This window comes from Podarcis tiliguerta (genome assembly GCF_965153285.1).
Source record: "Podarcis tiliguerta genome assembly, chromosome: 5".
NCBI lineage: Eukaryota > Metazoa > Chordata > Lepidosauria > Squamata > Lacertidae > Podarcis > Podarcis tiliguerta.
In genome coordinates this window covers 63081153-63101702 of record NC_139538.1, presented here as the reverse complement: position 1 = coordinate 63101702, position 20550 = coordinate 63081153, and the positions used below count along the sequence as shown (strand labels likewise).

At 42.9% G+C, this 20550-nt stretch overlaps 1 protein-coding gene across 1 annotated transcript; it reads right to left on the bottom strand.

The window, feature by feature from the left end:
• Positions 1 to 437: 437 nt before the first annotated feature.
• Positions 438 to 19992, bottom strand: LOC310677871 (lipase 3-like; the record flags this gene model as incomplete). The annotated part of the gene is made up of 4 exons (XM_083441052.1): positions 438 to 1027; positions 4704 to 4775; positions 18252 to 18360; positions 19799 to 19992. The coding sequence occupies 4 exons, from the start codon at positions 19990 to 19992 to the stop codon at positions 794 to 796; spliced, it is 609 nt and encodes a 202-aa protein (XP_083297178.1). The 3' UTR covers positions 438 to 793.
• Positions 19993 to 20550: the final 558 nt, after the last annotated feature.

The window sequence follows — 20550 nt, the reverse complement described above, 5'->3', positions numbered from 1 at the left end:
TCTAAATACTGTGGAGGGAAAGAGAAGAAAGCGAGATGTTGACATTGTGTGTGTTTTTAATATATATTCTAAGGACTACTTTTTATTTCCTTTGCTCCTTTTTTACAATTTAAAAGACACTGACACTGTGGGATTGAATTGAATTTTGTCTGTTTTCTGCTTTTTTGCCATCAAGATAGATGGGTAATTTCTCTTTATTATTATTTATTTGGATCTGACAGGGACTAGATATAAACTGGAGCAGGTGTAATTTACTTTTATTTATAAATGGATAAAGACGTGGGCTTTTGGAAGAAACTGAAGAAAAGGGAAAAGGAGATTTAGTTTGAAAGACCCCAGAATTAACATAAATAAATGGATAATTTCAAGGGCCTTTGAAGCGGCTGAAGAAAGAGTCACACAGCTGAGAGACATGGTTTTTTGTGAATGAAAAAGGAGACTTGTAAAACCTCTGTTTGAGTTTAGAAGGGGCAAAATTGGGTCTAAAGGCTTCCTTTTTTATTTTATCCACTTTTTTGTAGCTTGGGAAGCTTTGTGAATAAGTTGTAGTGAAAGAGGGAAAACAGGAAATACCTCCACTAAAGATGCATGGGTTTAGATAATTATATGTGGTGCATAAATGTTATTTCCTTAGGGATTTCCATACTTTGCATAGACAGCTTAGTAATAGTGTTTGCATTTATAAACATAGGGATTTCTTTCCATGGCGAATTTTTCAAAGTAGTAGCAGTTTCACTCATCATCACAGACTCATAGTGCTGGTTTCTTGGAGGACTATTTCAGGATCCCAAACTCACTCATAATTCTGCATAAACTCAATTATCTCTTCATACAAGCGCTGTGGGGCATCAAGGCCCAAGAAGAAATCCATGTGTTCCCAGTCAGGAATAAACTTGTGGTAAAACAAGTTTGGGACCTGAGGCAGCAACCAGGCAACATCCTTTGGGGTTGAAAGCAAGTCGTTTCCACTGCTCCAGAGCGCTGTTGGAATAGTCATTTGTTTAATTTCATAGGAAGGTGCTGTTTCCTAAAAGAGAGGGGGAAATAACCGTTTAAAAAATAGTTTGTAGCTTAGGACTCTGCAAAAACTTCCTGATCAAAACAAACACACATATAAGGAGAATATAAATTGAGCAGTTAATGTGCATAACAACTGGACAATTGTGCAGATTTACAAGGCATCATAGAGAATGTGCACATAATCCATGAAGAGGAAATTGTGCACATTTCCTGGTTAATATATATAAAGGCTCCAGCAGGCCTAGGGGAATGTGCATAGATTGAGTGACCTTTGTACATTGTATGGCCATTATGCATAATCTCCAAACACTGCCAAATTCCACCATAATTGCTCCCTCTAAACCTCCTTGCTCAAACCTCAACTCTCCACATGCCTTGACGGTCAGTGCAAGGGCTCCTAGGATTGCTTGGCATTGTTTTGTGCCTCTTTTTTTTACTTTCTGAGCTCTTTTATGGCCATTTTTGCATTTTTCTAGCGATGTCCAGGTTTGGCACAATGTGCGTGTGCACAGTCACGAGTCAATGAAAAGTGCTTAAATTGATCATTGCCTGTATTTGGAATTTAATCACAGTGGTACCTTGGTTTACGAACTTAATCCATTCCAGAAGTCCGTTCTTAAACAAAGGCGTGCTTTCCCATAGCAGCGGGGGACTCAATTTACAAATGGAACACACTCAACAGGAAGCGGAACATGTTCTTATTCCAAGGCAAAGTTCACAAACCAAAACACCTACTTCCGGGTTTGCAGCGTTCTTAATCCAAGTTGTTCACAAACTAAGCTGTTCTTAAACACTGTACATTCTTTTTATAAAAATAAATTAAAGTGAGAGACGGAACTTATACATAAATGATGCTGCATAACAAAATAGTCCACTGGAGAAGCATAGAACACCAAAATGCATTTTGCATTTCACTTATCCAGAAAGTCTGATTGAAGGACATTAAGAACATCTTATGCAGGCATTTAAATTATCTAAAGAATATGATGGAAGAAGTATAAAAACACCTCATGCACTGTACAAAAGGCTTCATTTTATTCAGATTACTACATAGTTTTTCACATGGTGTGGTTATATTCTTCAGTTTATGGAATTAAATATAGATTTTGCTAACATATTTATGGGCATCACAACCATTATGTTTTCTGTATGTACATATATACAGCTTGGTTATAAACTTCATGTAAGTTTATAACTCTTGACGTTCTTGTTTTACATTGGAACTTCATATTATCCACCATGTGTTATACGAATAGCAGCTTTTCCCACCAGTAGCTATGGCCAAGCCTTACCAGTATCTCCCCTCATATAAGTGTCAGTATATGGAAACATCACCGCTGCAGACACCCAGACTGTTGACATCACATGATGCGCCTATCTGTGGGAAAGAAGAGTTTCCCAGGACGTTCACAGGCTGGATAAGTCTTTGTGAAGAGTGTAACTTGAAACCTTCTGTGTGCACATGTTCAGGAAGTTTATCTGACTTGCTAGAAGAACTGAACTGAAAGGACGTGTTTTTCTCTAGTGCTGTAATGTCAGAAATAAACATCATGTAAATAGATTTCTGACTTATTTTCTTTCCCCTGCGGAAGCAGGAGGGAGGGGTTGTGCATTTTACCCACACTTGGGAAAATGTCGCCTATCAAAATCTCCCTGGTCTGTCTGGATATCAGCCAGAGGAGGTTACCGGTAAGCAAGCTCCGAGGACAGTGAGAGGGGCCAGCCTCTATGGAGGGGGCTTGCAAACCGACAAGTGGTAGCAGAGCCTGATGGTTGCAACAACAAGACGGCTGAGCACCAGGTGGGAGACTTTTTTTTGCTGATAAGCAGCGATCCACGGACCTCTGCAATGCTGATTTATGGCTGAATGGTGAACGCGAATTGAAAAGTCTTCGGTTCCCTGAGAAAAAAAGGCTCCTGTTTTGGATAAAACAGAGCGGAGAGAAGCCAAATACTTCACATTCCACAAATGATAAGAAGTTCCGTTGCTATGCGACAGGTCGTGAGTACTTTAAAAAGCAAAGAGAGAAAAGCAGCTTCAGAATCCCAGAGAAACCTTGGAAAGGTTTAAGGAGTTTTGTGATAAGGTTAAGAATGTTCATGATGCTAATATTGATTTTCTTTTCACAGATGAAAAGCCAATTTTTCTTTCACAGGATTTTCAGGATTTCCTTGAGAAGCAAGGGATAGAGCACAAGGTTGCTGTTTCAGAGGCTGCATGGAACAAAACTGTTTGTGTAAAAGTGAACAGAGAGTTGCAAAATGTCATGAAGGCACAATTGCTGAGTTCACACTTGCCACATGAGTATTGGGCTGAATTGATATCATGTTTTTGTTACACTTGGGTGAGAAAGGTTTCAAAAGGTATGGAATGTTCTCCTTTTGAGAAGCTGTTCCACAGAAAACCTTCTGTCTCGCATTTTAGGGGTTTTGGATCTCAAATCTGGAGTGAAACTCCAGATGGGGTGAAGAATGCCAGAGGCATTTTTGTGGGTTATGAAAAGGGTCTCTACAGAGTAATTTTGTCTGAATCTGGTCAGGTGATTCTCACAAAATTTCTAGAGAGTGCTCCTGGACAGGAGAGAGTAATTTTTCACACATTTCCCACTGCTGATGATTCAGATGATGAATTTGATTATTCTGATTATAGTGATACTGAAAGTGACACAGGAAGCTCGGAGAGTTCTGTTGACACAGTTATTGAGAAAGGTTCACACACGAAAGCTAGATCTTCACAGGTTAAGGATGAACCACTGTTTACTATTGCAACTGGTTCTCCGAAAAGTCCTGAGACTGAACCAGTCAGCAAGGAGGATCAGCACCTCATACGCAGGTCTGAGAGAATAACAAAGGGTGTACCACCCAAGAGGTATTCTCAAGAGTTTGCTAGTTCAGCTGTTGCATGTATTACTATTGTTGACAACAAAAGCCAGGTTAAGGGTATGTCTAAGTCAGAGACAAAGACACAACAGGGAGTTGCAAAGCGTAACACAGCATTTCCTAACCAAGGTAATGCAGGAGCACTCATTCCTTGGAACTCAGACAACCAGAGAATTACGTTGGTGAAACCAGTGGTGGGTGGTTCCAAGGGTGGAACTGAAACAACAGAGGATTGTTACATGTATAACAACTATTTGTTTTCTTCTCTGAATCAAGCTTTGTCCGCAACTAACGACGATTCATATGGGGGAGGATGTCAGTATATGGAAACATCACCGCTGCAGACACCCAGACTGTTGACATCACATGATGCACCTATCTGTAGGAAAGAAGAGTTTCCCAGGACATTCACAGGCTGGATAAGTCTTTGTGAAGAGTGTAACTTGAAACCTTCTGTGTGCGCATGTTCAGGAAGTTTATCTGACTTGCTAGAAGAACTGAACTGAAAGAACGTGTTTTTCTCTAGTGCTGTAATGTCAGAAATATACATCATTTAAATATATTTCTGACTTATTTTCTTTCCCCTGCGGAAGCAGGAGGGAGGGGTTGTGCATTTTACCCACACTTGGGAAAATGTTGCCTATCAAAATCTCCCTGGTCTGTCTGGATATCAGGCAGAGGAGGTTACCGGTAAGCAAGCTCCGAGGACAGTGAGAGGGGCCAGCCTCTATGGAGGGGGCTTGCAAACCGACAATAAGCAGAGAGAAAGAGAGAAAGAAATGCAAATAATGAGAAATTCTTACCTGATTGTGGTGAGCCATGTTTTCTTCCTTGCTTCCCCAGTCAAAGCCTTTGAACTTCCCAGTCTTCTTACACTGAAAAAGAGGTGTACCATATTTTGAAAAATCAAATGGGAATATGATGGTGGTGATGATGATGACGACGATGATGATAATAATAATAATAATAATTCTATACCACCCTTCATCCAAGGAACACAGTTCAGTTTACAATACAAAAGCACAAAAACACATAACATAAAAACAAAAGAACACACACACAGTTTAAAAGGCCATCTGTGATGTAATTAGCCAAAAGCCTGGGAGAAGAGGGAAGTTTTTGCCTGGTGCCTAAAGGTAAGTAATGAGCCGCCTAGGAGAAAGCATTCAACAAGTGTGGATTCATCACAAAAAAGGCCTGTCCTCATGTTGCCATCCTCCAGACTTTTTGTGGACGGGGCACATGAAGAAGGGTCTCAGATGATGGTTTCAGGGTCTGGGTCCGTTCCTATGGGGAGAGGCAATCTTTGAGTATAGTGGTACTAAGTCACTTCAAGGCCTTATAGGTCAAAACCAGTACCATGAATTAGATCCAGAAACCGACTGGCAGCCATTGCAGTTGGGCCAGGATTGGTGTTATCTGCCCAAACTGTCTTGCCCCAGTGTGCAAACTGGCTGCTGAATTCTGCACCCACTGAAGTTTCTGAACTGTCTTCAAAGGCATCCCCAGGTGTAACATGTTGCAGGATTGTAACCTATAGGTTACCATCATCATCATCTTTTAATTTGTATACCGTCTTTCTATCTTACAATACTCAAGGCAGTTTACAAGCTGAAGAAACAAAGAATGTATACATTCTAATGCAATCTAATAATGAAGTCTAATACATTCCAATTATACAATCTAATTCAATACAAAAATGTGATAATAAAACATAACTTTAAAATACACAACCTAAGTCAAATAAAGTAATATTCAATATTCATTAGAATAGTATAGAATAATATTAAATATCAGCATATAAAAATTAAACAGAAATCCACCCTTAACAATTACAATAAATAATTTCTAAACTATAATCAATAAAACAACAGCAAGCCATAGTGCATAAAATAATACAAGTTGAGAAGCAGAGACTGGAGGGTGGGGCAAGGCAGGTGGAAGAAGGCCTTGCCTGATGAAGTCTCTCCCGCCACAGTTCTTCCTCCAGGCACTGCTTCCTTATGATGACTTCCAGGGCTGGGGGGTGGGGCAAGGCAGATGGAAGAAGACCAGAGCATAGACAACTGAAGTTAGACTATCCCTGCCCAGATAGGGGCACAGCTGGGCCATCAGTTGAAGCTAATGGAAGATACTCCACACCACCAAAACTACCGGAGCCTCATGTGACAGCAAAGGATCCAGAAGTACCCCTAAGTGATGTACTTGCTCCTTCAGTGGGAATGTATCCCATGCAGGATAAAATCGAACCTTAAGGAACCCCACATTGAAGGATCCACAGGACCAAATAGCACTACCCAAGCATCACCATGCAAGTAGGACCAGAACCACTGCAAAGCAGTGCTGCTTAGCCCCAACTCACAGAGCCGCTCCAAAAAGACACCATGGTCAATGGTATCAAAAGTCATTGAGAGGTCCAGGAGAATTAACAGGGACACATTTCCCCTGTCTAGCTCCAACAGAAGTCATCATATCAGGCAACCAAAGCAGCTTCTGTGCCAAAACTGGGCCTAAACCCCAACTGAAGTGGATCTAGAATATCCCTGGGGCATAAACAGGAATTAGTGAATGAATCAATAGTCATGCTGTAACTCAGGCTATGCAACAATGTTTAATCTCCTCCCTTTAGGGAGCAGAACAATGTTGTAAACGTCCAAAGAAAGATATGCAAAGCCATTGAAAAGCCACTGGTAGCATTTCAGCTTTTGCAGTTTTTCTAGACTATTCATTCTTAACTGACTTGCTATAGTGAGAATGATGGAGAGATGTACTACCACTTAGGAGTTGTCTCATTTACACTTACTTGGAAGTAATTCTCATTAAACTTATGGGCTGCAAATTTCTTTTGTCATGTAATCTGAATTTTCCTTTCTGCTCCCGGCAGCTAGATTACATGGATAAGTAGCTCGGGTAACCCCTTGTGCAGAAGTGAAATATATTGCAGAGATCAGGAACTTTCACTCCACAAGACAACCTTATTCTGCCAGGGAACCCAGGTTGGCCCACACACTTTCTCCAAAGACTCCCACCTACTAACCAGCTGAGATTGCAGCTCAGAGAGGCGTTTTCATTGAAAGACTCGGGAAAACAAATCAGCAAGAGGTTTGCATCAGAATCCCAAACTAACACTAAAGGGAGGGACTTGCTGCAACTTGCAACATGCTTTGAAATCCTCCATTGTTACATCAGGTAATTGACAGGTAGGCGGCCCCACCCTGCTGTTAAATGTGGCCTATGATAATAATAATAATATTTTATTTATATCCCGCCCTCCCCAGCTGAAGCTAACAACAGTAAAGTAATACAGCATTCTAAAATCAATTTATTGATCAGTTCAAATCAGTTTATTTAATGATTTATTTAACTGATTTATTTAATCAGTTCAAATCAAATTGATGGCAACCATTGGGCTAGAGTTCTGTGAAGAATTACCAAAGGAGGGGGTCAGGCTGTGCCTTGGCCAAAGGCCTGGTGGAACAGCTCTATCTTGCAGGCCCTGTGGAAAGATGTCAAGCCCCGCAAGGCCCTAGTCTCTTGTGACAGAACGTTCCACCAGATCGGAGCCACAGCCGAAAAAGCCCTTGCTGTGGTTGAGGCCAGCCTAGCCTCTCTGTGGCCTGGGACCTCCAGGATGTTTTTGTTTGAAGACCGTAAAGTCCTCTGTGGGACATACCAGGAGAGGTGGTTCCGTAGGTACGAGGGTCCTAGGCCGTATAAGGCTTTGAAGGTTAAAACCAGCACCTTAAACCTGATCCTGTACTCCACTGGGATGAAACTAATCCTGATAAAAAACTGCCCTGTGGTGTCAAAAGGATTCCCCAACCCCGTTCTTTTCCCAGGGCCATGCAGATGTTACCAGTGACTACATTCAAGACCATGTACTCCCAAATCATAGCCCTTCTTGGCCTGCCTTATGCTACAACACATAGCCTTCACTACCCTGGAGTCTTCCAGATGTTCTGGACTACAATTCTCATCAACCCCAGCCAGCGTGGCCTGGCTGATGGGAGTTGTAGTCCAAGCAGGTTGGCAAAGGTTGCGGTTGCACTCACAACACCTGGGTTATTTATTAAAACACATGTCAACAAAATACCACAGAAAATTAATATATGTTCATCTACATATAGAGGAAATATATTTTCAATTAAAAAAAAATCCACTGGGGGAATGATTATATCTGTTGCTGGTGAAATACTGCTGTTTGGTAACTTTAAAAACCCAAAAATCTTATTTGCCTTTAAATCCTTTAGCATAAAAGCAAAATATATTTGTTAAATACATTTGTTAAATATTCTACCTGACTCCAGTGAAGTATGTTTTGAACTGATGACCCAGCTGGCCAGTGAGATACGTATACTTCGATTTGACTCTGTATGAAAGAGCAAAACGCTTAGCCAAATTTATCACAAAGTGCAACAGCCACTTCACTTGCATTTGGTCTGTTTGAACAAAAGCAGTGCACCAGAGCTCATAATCTGAATATCATGCAAGAATCCTTGTTTAAGTAGTAGTTACATGAACCTCTTTATGGAGATCAGCTTAAACTAGTTGCCAGTCCCAATATTGTGTTACCAAAGAAGAGGGAAATTCGCTTAGAGCAAAGCATGTAACTGCTGCACAAAATAAATTCATTTTTACTTTGTACATTCTAAAATACTTACAGTGCAATCCTATGCACATTTACTAAAAAGTAAATTGTACTGTGTTCAGCCAGGCTTACTCCCAGGTAACTATGCACAGGATTATAGCCCTGAATATAATACTTTGAGTCCAACTTTGGCTGGGGAGGGCGGGGTATAAATAAAAAAATTTTTAGTTATTATTTATTACTTTATTATTATTATTATTATTATTATTATTATTATTATTATTATTACTTTTCATTATACAGTACAACTAGGACCAATTCAGACATGACAAATAAGATCCATTGCTGCATTGGGCTACTGCATTGTGTATATTCCTCCTGTGTGACATGAATTCACCCCACCCTGCTCCAATGTCATGTCCAATTGTGTTACCAAGCATAGTTAAGGGGCACTCCAGGACTAATCAGGAACTATGAACTCAGGAATGCTCTTAGCTATAGACATGTTGCATCATTGTGGCAAGGATGTCACAGCCTTCTTGTAACTCTTAATGGCTCCATTGCACATTAATGGATCTCAGCAAAGCTAAGGCACCTGCAGGGGAAGCATTGAGACCCCCAACTAGGGACAAAACAAAAATCCCAAAGGAGCAAATGTGTAAATCAAAACTACAAGTTGTAGCGAAGACTACCCTTCCCTTGCAAGTTGCACCCAGCGAATGAGACACCATCAACATCAGGAGATATCCTCTTCAGGCGCTGGGAAGGGTCTACTCGCAAGCCAGGAGGACTCTCAGGGTGCTCCCCATTTCTGAGATCCACTTGCGGGTTCCTTGGGTGCATGACCACACTAAAATAGAGCATGCATAAATGCGGAGTTACCTGTACCAAACCCTTTAATGTGGGCCCTGAATGCAAACATAGGTATGAGGGTTGTTCTTATACCAGCACCCCTTTCTGCTGGCACCCAGGACACAGCAAGATGGAAAAATGGGCACCTCATTTTTTACTACAAAATACTGATAGTCCTGGGTACAGAGTAGTTAAGACAACACCCTGATACCAAGTTGCAGCATTAGCTAGCTTAGGTGTCCAAGAGAATGACAAATGGTCTCAGGTCAAATGATGGGTACAAAATGCATACTTTGATCGTGTTGTCAGAAATCTGAAGGAGCTTAGTTGCTATTGGGTTGGGAAAATAATTCACGGTGACTAGTGGTGCCAATCCAAAGAATATTTTTATCTTCTGGGTGAGTTGTGGCATGGTTGAAAATGCAATGAATGCTATGAAACACGATGGAAGATAGAAACAGAAATAGAAGAAAAATGAATATAACAACCAATGTAGTCTTGATAAATACTGAAGAATACAAAATTAGCTCACAAAATAGTAAAGTCCACAGTATTGGAAGGCCTGTGAAGAAGTGTTTGCCATCACAGGCACATGATGGCCATGACCAGTACAGGGAGTGCCTAAAGAATGGACACCGAGACTGGTACTGGGTTGAATTAAACCACAACTTTATTGATTATAGGAAAGAGTAGGTATGGCCAAGGCACTGGGCAAGTATCCAGCATAAAGGCAGCCTGCCCGCTATTTGATAGGAACCTGGTCGGGTGGATCTTGTGCTGAGTCACCCCTGACATGGACTGGGTTCCACAACCCATCACAGGCTTGGGAGAAGTGTATTGGCCCATCAGTCCCCCATGGACTTCAACCTCCTGGACCCCTCAAACAAGGTACCCACACTCAGCCTACACTTTACTCCCTTCTCTTGGGGGTCTTAATGCAATACTTCCAGGGGTTGTTAAACTACAGCTTCCTGTTACACCCAGACTGGGAAACTCAGGTAAACCAAAGCAAACTCTGTTGGCTCAGGTAAACCAAAGCAAACAAAAAACACAGTTAATGTGTATAGGGATTATTATACTCCATATACCACTTTTTGTCAGTCCATAGCAGCTTTGAAACATTACTTTTATGGGAAACATTACTAAGTAGGAATATGTAGGAAACTTACACAGAGATTGTTATTCCTGATGCTTCTCCATAGGTTTCCATAGGCTCCAAGTGAAATCTCTGTACCATAAACAAGATCTGTATTGAAATTAATATATAACACCAATCATAGAAATAAATGTGCAGCTATTACAATGGCCAACGTGTGTTTAAGAAGCCTTCAAACCTACCCATTGTGGTGCCCTGGGAATCACCAGCATAAAATATTTTCTCCTGTCTGGTTTTGCTCAGGATAAAATTTATAGAAGGTGAAAGGTCGTATTTAGCCATTTCATCATAACTGCAAAGGAAAAGGAATATTTACAGACTTGAATATGCAGTGAGATCTACATTGTGTAAGCTGAGCATGCCATGTTCTCCACCCAGCACAATACAAGTACAGGTTTGGATCTGGCACACAAGAGGCCACCTCCTCCATGTACTGATCAACTACCAATTTCATAAACATTTGTGAAACATAGTAATTATGATTAAGCAATTACTTATCCTCCTTTTTAAAGCTTTTTAAAATGCCAGTTTCATGAGTAACAGTATTTATGATGTGAGCTTCCCCTCCCTTCCCCCCTCCCCATTTCTGGCCTAGTAAGTTTACTGGGAATCAGCAAGAATCACACTTGGTCCTCCCACATAAAATCTAATGGCACCCAAAGTTAACCTGATCAACAGGAGGAGGAGGAGGAGGAGGAGGAGGAGGAGAAGAAGAAGAAGAAGAAGGAGAAGAAGAAGAAGGAGAAGAAGAAGAAGAAGAAAAGTTTGGATGTGGTATCCCGCTTTATCACTACCCTAAGGAGTCTCAAAGCGGCTAACGTCTGCAGAGCTCACCAAAGTCATATTTCATCCCTTTATGCTGGGGTTATCCAGCTTCATTTTGCTGTTGACACCCATCTGTCTCAGAAGACAATTAAAGAGTGTGCCTTGCACTGTGAAGTCAAAGCGTTACAATGCCTGCTGTGGATGCAGAATCTGATATATATATCTTGTTGCTGCTGGGGCATCAGGTTGTACTGATGCAGCTATACCATGGCACTTCTTCTTTCTATGTTCCTTCAGTGGTCATTCCTCCTCTAGTCATTGCTGTGAATGCATGACCTGAATGACTGTCTGCAAGGGATTCCCACACAGTGGGTTTAACACTGCCAGCCTTCATTGTCACATTTGCAGGCAACTTTGTAATGCAGAGTTGGTCTGCCAAGGGGCCTGCTGAAGCCAACTCACTGTAGGACACATCTTTTGGGAATCCTGCCATCTTCCATTCTTCATAAGAGCATATAATTCTTCACTTGAAGAATGTATGCTATTTGTTTGAAACAACTACCAATTATATTTATTTGGAAATTTATTTTTATACCTGCATATCCTGTATTTTCAGGATGCTGTTCAATGCTGAAACAGAAGAGAAAGAGGATGGCAGATTAATCATCCTAAAAGGAAGAGTAGGAACCAGAAACACATAATGAAGTTTAGAAAGGTCCCTCTACCTGAATCGCCAGAATTCTTCTGGCTCCACAGTATAGTTGATGTGTTTCATGGACCAGGTGTTTGTTCCCTCTACTGTTTCCTAGCCAAATATCATAGCCAGCATCAGCCAGTGTGAAGCCCAGGCTGTTGTTGTCCAGATTTGCCACCCAGTTACTGCCAGAGCAAAACAAGCCATGTTGCATAAACACTACAGGCTTCGGATCTGAAATGGAAGTCGTTTAAGTATAGTTATAAGAGGTAACTTCTGTGTTTCTTTCCAACAAGACAGTGATCCATCAGAACATTGAATGGCATTGTTGTCATTCCATATTGCAAGTAGCAGCCAGTGAGGTGGTGCAGGTAGGGCACTGTTGCTCTCGTGGCTTCCCAACAAACTGGGTTGCTGGTGCTTACGGAGAGGGAGAGGGAAAGACGCAGCGCATATTGGCACAGCCAATCCAATTCTCCCATCTCTGCATGCCATACCAAGACAAGCTCCCCCAACCTTGCACCTCCCCTCTTCCTCTCAATGAGCTCCAGTGAAGTGTTGGGAAATCAGGAGAGCAATGGTACCCCACACATGCCATTTCACTGGAAGCTACTGCATAGTACCTGCTATAAACTTGGGGCACAGGGACCCAGAGCATGCATGGCTAGCAATTTCACCTGCCTGAAATTTGAGTCTAGAAGGAATTACTCCAGAATGCAATATGAAAATCAAGTCAGAGCTCCCCTCCCTCCAAAGAAATGTTTTATTGTTTTCACTTATTTGTACGAGACGTAGCAGTCAATATGGAACCATTCCAGCAACCTGCCACAGAAGCACCAAATGTCTATTCAACTGCATTTAACTATTATGCTGCTGGAGGAGACTCTTGAGAGTCCCACGGACTGCAAGAAGACCAAACCTATCCATTCTGAAGGAGATCAGCCCTGAGTGCTCACTGGAAGGACAGATCCTGAAGCTGAGGCTCCAATACTTTGGCCACCTCATGAGAGGAGAAGACCCCCTGGAAAAGACCCTGATGCTGGGAAAGATTGAGGGCACAAGGAGAAGGGGACGACAGAGGACAAGATAGTTGGGCAGTGTTCTCGAAGCTACCAACATGAGTTTGACCAAACTGCAGGAAGCAGTGGTTCATGTACACATCCCTTATGAACTGGCAAATTATCCTGAACAACCTGAGCTGCTTTAACAGGCTTGTCCTGCATTACATATAACCCATTTTCCATCTTTGCATGGCCACATACCTGAGTTCCATTCTTTATCAGACAACCATCCTGCGTGAACTTAACACTATACCCTGCATTAATCAAACAGCTTACAGACAGTAAACAATAGTCCAAACTGCTGACAAATAGAGTCTCTGGTAGAGTAGTGTTCAAGCACTGCATGAAACATGTTCCCTGGCCATCAATCTTGCTTCTACGACCATCAGCAAGATAGATTGAGTCTTTTCCATCGGCTGGCTTCCCCAGGGTCTTAAAGTCCTCCCAACTGTTGCAGAAAATCCTGCTGCTCCCAGAGTCCAGCAACCATGCTCCTTGAGGTATCTTTCTTTCCTCTTGAGAGAATGCAGGCACAAACTGAGAGGAATGCATGTTCTTCTTTCCTGAAGAGAACCCCTATTGCTTACGTTTCTGCGTTGATTGCTGTCTCTGCTCCACGTCGTCTCCTGGAAGCCTCACCCTGCATTGACGTTGGAGATGCCCAGGTTGGTTGCATCTATAGGACCTCCTCACCACCATAGCCAAGTCCAAACCTTTGAGTTCAGCCTGTCTATCTGACCTTCTTTCTGCTTCTTTGGTCAATCTTCCAACCACATACTCAAGGGCCAGATCTCGGGGATGCATACTCTCCATGCTGTTAATCACAGGCAACCAACTTTCAGGCAAACTTGAAAGGATAATGTAAGTTTGGTCAGTCTCCTCATAATGCTTACCTCTCTGTTGTAGTTGAAGAAACAGAGATTTCAGCATTTGAAGATGAGTTGCCAAACTCTCATCTTCTTTCATAACAGTCCTGAACAGCCTTCTGGTCAGAGAAATTATAGTTCCAGCAGTTTCTCTGACATGCATTGCCCTTAATAAATTCCAGCACTCAAACGCTGTGCTGGCATTTGCTACATGCAATAACTGAGAGTTGCTCAAACACAGCATAATTTGGGCACAAGCCCTTTCATCCAGCCGTTTTTTCTCAGCAGAGCCCCGTCTCAAAACCTCAGTTTCAACACAGTCCCATAGTCCATCTCTCCTTAGCAACTGCTGCATTCTAATTAACCAACTCAGCTAATTGGTCTCTGAGAGAAGTTCAAATGGGATGCCTCTCCCAATATTTATAACTAAGGAAGACTAGAAATCTGCCATCTCTGCTGGTGCTTGCTGAGCCCCTTCTGTGGGGCCTCCAGCAATCTCTCCTGACTCTCTCTTTAGAGTCCTACTGGATGGTCCTGGCTGGCGCTCACTGGCTTCTAGCTGCTGCCTCTGTTGACCCTCAGGTCCCGCCTGGCTCTGCAACTGGTGTAGCCGCTCTGTGAGTCGCCTACTGTGGTCCTTTAGCAATTCAAACTGTTCCAGTAGCCAACGCTGAGTGCTTTCCTGATCCTCAGATCCTAGCCGCTCCAGCATTGCTGCAGACAGTTACAGCTTGTCACCAACTGCTCCAACACACAGCCACTGGCTCCATACACCACCAGGACTCACCAGCTCCCTGCTGAGATGCTGTCAGTTATTTTGCACTCTGCACACGCTCAGAAACAATGGGCCCATAACCTGTCAGTGTTTGTAAAAAAAAAAAAAGGTTCTGACCTCCCTTTGTTGCCTCAGCCTGGTCCTCTGACCCTTGTCGGCATAAAAGAGTCCACGAGAAGAGTATCTTTGCAGGGTACTTTCTGCTTTTATTCTTAAAATCTTTCTGCAAAAGCGACTGACCAACTGTACACACCTCAACACTACCAGCTTTCACTAACCAACCCAACCAACCCAACACCAAACTAACATTTCTCACTCTATATATACAACCCGGTACAGGCCACTGACTCATGCTGACTCAGCTTTTTTAAGCACTAAGGAAACCGCGGCCAATTTTTAGCCATGACATCTATGTTGTATACATTGTTTCTGACAGGTGAGTACAAATTGCTGCAAACCTGTTTGAACTGGAGATACTGGCTTTTGACCTGGACTCAAAGCAGCTAGTTGGATCTGATTAAGGTCTTTTTTAGATTAAGCATTGGTTTATTTGGATATTAATTACACATATTAAAAAATAAAACAAATTTGTGATAGACTGAACTCATGCATAAAGGATGCTACATAAAAGAATAGTCCACCGAAAAAGGCTTGTGAGCTAAAATACATTTTGCATTTCAGTTATCCAGGAAATCTAACTGAAGAACACTGAGAGAATCCCATCTGCTGTTTCTTTTTATTCTGATCATTGCATGGTTCCTCACACATTGTGGCTCTATTGTGTGTGTTCAGTTCATGGTTTCATCTATTGCCATTACTGCATTATAGAGGTTTCTATAGTCAACTAAATATTTAGTATTTAGCCTGATTATAAAATTCATTTAAGTTTGGACAGCAGTCTTTGTCACCAGTAGCTATTGTGATACATTTCCATTTTTTACTATTATGTAAACAGAGGGAGGGACATGAGCAATTACTGATAAATTTTTTCCTGGTTGTAGTGAGCCAGATTTTATTCCTTGCTACCCCAAGTCAAAGGCTTTGAACTTCCCAGTCTTCACACCCTGAAAAAGAGATGTGTTGAATTTTAAAAACAAACAAACAGGAACAAGGACAGTGGATGCTTCCATGTTCAAGCAATAATTAAGGCTATGCAATAATGTATTAGCTTCTTCCCTTTAGGAAAACAAAGGTTGGTGTTTTAACCACCCAAAGATACAAAAAACCATCTGAAAGCAGCAGGTCTTATTAAAGCTTTTGGTGTTCTTCTATATTGCTCATTCACCTATGTCTCCTATTTTACTTAGGGACTCCCACATTACTTAGGGATACTTAAGGATAAGCAAGCTGGTGAGTAGGATCCCATGTAAATCAGATCCTGAATGAGTAAGGAGTTTTCATTCAGATGAATCAGGAAGAGGTTTGCATTGGAATCTTCAACTAAAACAAAGAGAGAATTATTTCAAGAGCATTGTGCAAAGTGTTTTGAAGTCATTCGTTGTTACATCAGGTTACTGACAAATGCGTGGCCCTACCCCGCTCTTAATTTTGGCCTATAAAACTTATCTTAATACGAATCTGGCCTGTGGAGCTAAATAGATTACCCAATCCTGACATACAGGAATAAAAATCTTAAACAGAGCCATTTCAAAGTGTATTTAGGACTGTAGTCCAAGGGCTTCTCCACACTTCCTCTTGTCCCGTACACAGAAAAGAAGTTTTCTGTTTATCCTGCACTTTCTAGGTACAAGTCTGAGTGGTTTTGCCTTTGCCTCACTGCCCCCCCCCCCCCGGAAAACCTGCTCTTTAGCTATAAACATGGGGCTACCTTTTGAAGGTGACCCAGAAACTACAACTAATCCAGAACGCGGCAGCTAGACTGGTGACTGGGAGCAGCCACAGAGACCACATAACACCGGTCTTGAAAGACCTACATTGGCTCCCAGTACATTTCCAAGCACAATTCAAAGTGTTGGTGCTGACCTTTAAAGCCCTAAACGGCCTTGGTCCAGTATATCTGAAGAAGCGTCTCCACCTCCATCGTTCTACCCAGACACTGAGGTCCAGCACCGAGGGCCTTTTGGCAGTTCCCTCACTGCGAGAAGCCAAGTTACAGGGAACCAGGCAGAGGGCCTTCTCGGTAGTGGCACCTTCCCTGTGGAACAACTACCAGACTTTTAGAAGACATCTGAAGGCAGCCCTGTTTAGGGAAGCTTTTAATGTTTGATGTATTATAGTATTTTAATATTGTTTTGGAAGCCGCCCAGAGTGGCTGGGGAAGCCCAGCCAGATGGGAGGGGTATAAATAATAAATTATTATTATTATTAATCACAACAAATGACAATCTGCAGAACACCTGATTGCCATTTGTTCCGATTCAGCGCTAAAGATCAGGTTTCCCTAGGGGAAAGTGATGGAGCAAACAGAGCCCCACCAGCACAAATCTCTCTGTGCCTATTCCAAACAGTTCAATGGGACTTACTCCCAGAGAAGCATGTCTAGGATTGCAGCCCAAGTCACAAAATCAGAGTCAGAAAAGACCAACTCCTTCAAACCCTACTGCAGCCACCAGAGCAGTAAGGATCATCCTACAGTACCACAATTGATCCTAAACAGAGAAGAGGTTCATGGCAAGCCACATTTAGGAAGAGACAACTCCAGATGGCTCAAAGAAACAAGCCAATTTCCAATACCTCTCTACAAAAACACTCAAATTCTCACGGGCAGAGGAAATACAGATCCATATGCTTCACTGTCACAAGTCCACGACATGTGCCATATGTGGTCAAAGAAGTCCTGCACCTCTTTATCAGCCTGTTCTCATGAATATGATCAGCCATTTAAAGCTGAAATCTATACACAAAACTTATTTTAACATAACTGAGGATTTAGGTGCTACCTGAGCCCAGTGAAGCATGGTCTGGACTGATGTCCCAGCTGGACTGTGAGAAAAATATACCGTATTTTTTGCTCCATAAGAAGCACTTTTTTCCTCCTAAAAAGTAAGGGGAAATGTGTGTGCATCTTATGGAGTGAATGCAGGCTGCGCAGCTATTGCTGAAGCCAGCAAAGCAAGAGTGAGAGCTGCGCAGCTTGCTCTGACTTTTCAGGGAAGTGTGATATTCAAGGGCAGAGAACTTTCCTGGCACCTGTCTCCCCCTGCTGGAACTATGAGCCTTCTGTTGTAGCCCAGCCTATTTCTGCTGTTGTGTTGTTGTGCTGGCAGTGGTTCCCAACCCCTGACCACCTGAATATCACTCAGGGTCTCGGTGGGCTACAAAATTACTTTTCTGCCTTTTGTTGAATAATTGCAATATACCGTACTAGAGCACAAATTGGTAACCCTTTCGGACTTGCTTAGGGGGAAAAAGAAGAAAACATGTTGTAAGCTGTCTTGAGCATTTGTATTTGGATGGCAGGAATAGTATTTTGAAATTAGATAGATAGATAGATAGACGGATGATAGAGAGATAGACAGATACACAGATAGATAGATGATAGCATAGGTAGAGTGAATACTTGTAGAATCCAGCACTTGTTGCCAAATATGCCTTAACTAAAGCAAATACAACACAACAAGATAAATAGCTTACAATATTCATAGCAGCTTCTGGATCCAGGTGTTTTCTTCTTGGAAGTGTTTTTGAAGTAACAAGGGCTTGGACCAAACCTGCCCCTCTTATGAGGAACCACATCCTTGATCTGTGTGGAAACAAATCCATCTTTCAGCACAAATATACAAGACGGGTCCTCCACACAGTTAGATTAAACCAACTGTCAAAAAGATGCACTGAAAGCTATATTATATTTCACAGAAAGAAATGGCAGATAACATGGCTTACATAGCTTGCAACTAACTGTTCGTCAAGAACAGACAGCGCTTTCCTGGATGTGGTGGGGGAACCCCAGCCAGTTCTCTCCACTTAATATGATTAGTTTGGCCTTACCCAATTTCCAGCAGCATCTGGAGGACCAAAGACTTGACACCCCCCCCCCCCCGTGTTGTTAAGCATTCAATAGTGGCTGAAATTGCATAGGTTTAGTAACAAATGTGGTAGCTTCAGCTTTTGGAAACTGGAGCTCACTTTGCTCGGATATGTGACTTAATTTGGAATGTGGTGGAGAGGGGCACGTATGATGCCTTGAGCTCTTTCTAGGAAAGGTGTGATAAAAAGGAAAGATTAAAAAAAAGGCTACAATCCTACACACATTTACTTGAGAGCAAGCTCTGCTGAATGATGAAAGTTATTTTTGAGCAAACCTGTTGAGACACATCTCAACTTCAAGCAGTAACTATTGTCCAACAAAGCCCAAAGCTTCCAATATTTTTTTTTTTTATGGCTGCCATGCACTGCCATGTTCTTACAGTTGTGACAACAGCTATTATCCATGTCACATGGGTTTAGAACCTGTTTTAAGCAGCATTTATGTAATCTGTTGGTAACGCGATTCTGGAAAGTAGCAGAAGAGTCCCATGATGACACACTGAAGTTTTAACAGACCTATTTTAAATGCTATATTATTTATTGATGCATCAATAAAAGTGAGGGGGAGAATGAATTCAGTTGTTCAAGGCTGTGATTCTATGCTTAGTTATTCAGGAATAAGCCCCATTAATACACAGAGGGACTCACTTCGGAGTAGATGTGTGAAGGATTGTGCCATTTACATTAAAAAGTCAAACTGTCCTCCAATCAAATAATTGTCTAGTAACTGTCCTCCAATCAAATAATTTTATTATTTATACCCCCACCCATCTGGCTGGGTTGCCCCAGCAACTCCGGGTGGCTTCCAACACATAAAAGCATAATGAAACGTCAAACACTTAAAAAAAAAATTGGTTGCTATAAAATAAAGTTTCCCCTTAAAGTGGTGAGATTATCATTTCTACAAGGCTGCAATTGCAGGCCACATTACAAACTGAATGGGGGTGGTTCTGACTGAGGATGGTTACAACTGCAAGGCGACTTCACCCCACCTGCCCGGCAGTCATCCAAGTAAACATGGTGAGGATTAGTGAGAGATTTGGGAAACCCCACGCCCCCCTTCCTCCCCACCCACCCCCGACCCCGTTATTTGCCTCCGACCTTGACAGTACTCTGGCAGCAAATCCAAACCCATGAAACCGAAGGGGACTTACTCTTGTGCAAAATTGCCGCGGGAGCCCTCAGAAGCTCGCTCGCTCTCTCCCCTCGGTTTCTCGCCTCCTGCCCGAGAAGCTCCTCCCGCTCGGCTCCTCCGCCCCTCCGCTCCGGAGGAGAGCGAGAGAGAAGCCACTTCATTCCCGCTGCTCGCGTCGGCAGCACCAGACTGAAACGCCCCGTCGGAGCGCATTTCTGCTTGGCGGCTGCAGCTCCATGAAGACCCAAGTTGCCCCAGGGAAAAGGGAAGCTGCTCGCGACGCAGGCAGGGAGAGGCGGCGCTGCCACTCGGGCTCCTTCAGGGGGCGGGTGGCTTTTCCATGTGCCCCGGGGAGACGGCATCTCACGAACACCTCCGCGCAGCGGCGTAGCTAGCTGCTCGGGTGCCCGGGGCGGCGCGCGCGTCCTGAAGCCAGGGGCGAGCTGTCATGGGGGCGAGCCAAGGCAGGGCGCGCTGCGTGGAGCCTCGCTGCAGCCTCCCCCTCAGCTGTAGGGCGGCTGAGGCGGTGGGCAGAGGCCAGCGCGGAGCTTGCGGGCAGTTCGCCAGCAGACGCATGGCGCAGGCACGACGCAGGCACCGAGGTGTGGCACTGTTATGTACTGAGTTGAATAGGATTCAGAATGCAGCAGTCTGATTGGTCCTAGAACAATGCAGCAGTATGATTGGTTGGCAGGAACCACCCAATCATGCTCCAGATATAAGTGAATCCACAACCTGATTGGCTTACAGTAGAATTCCAGAATTACCCAA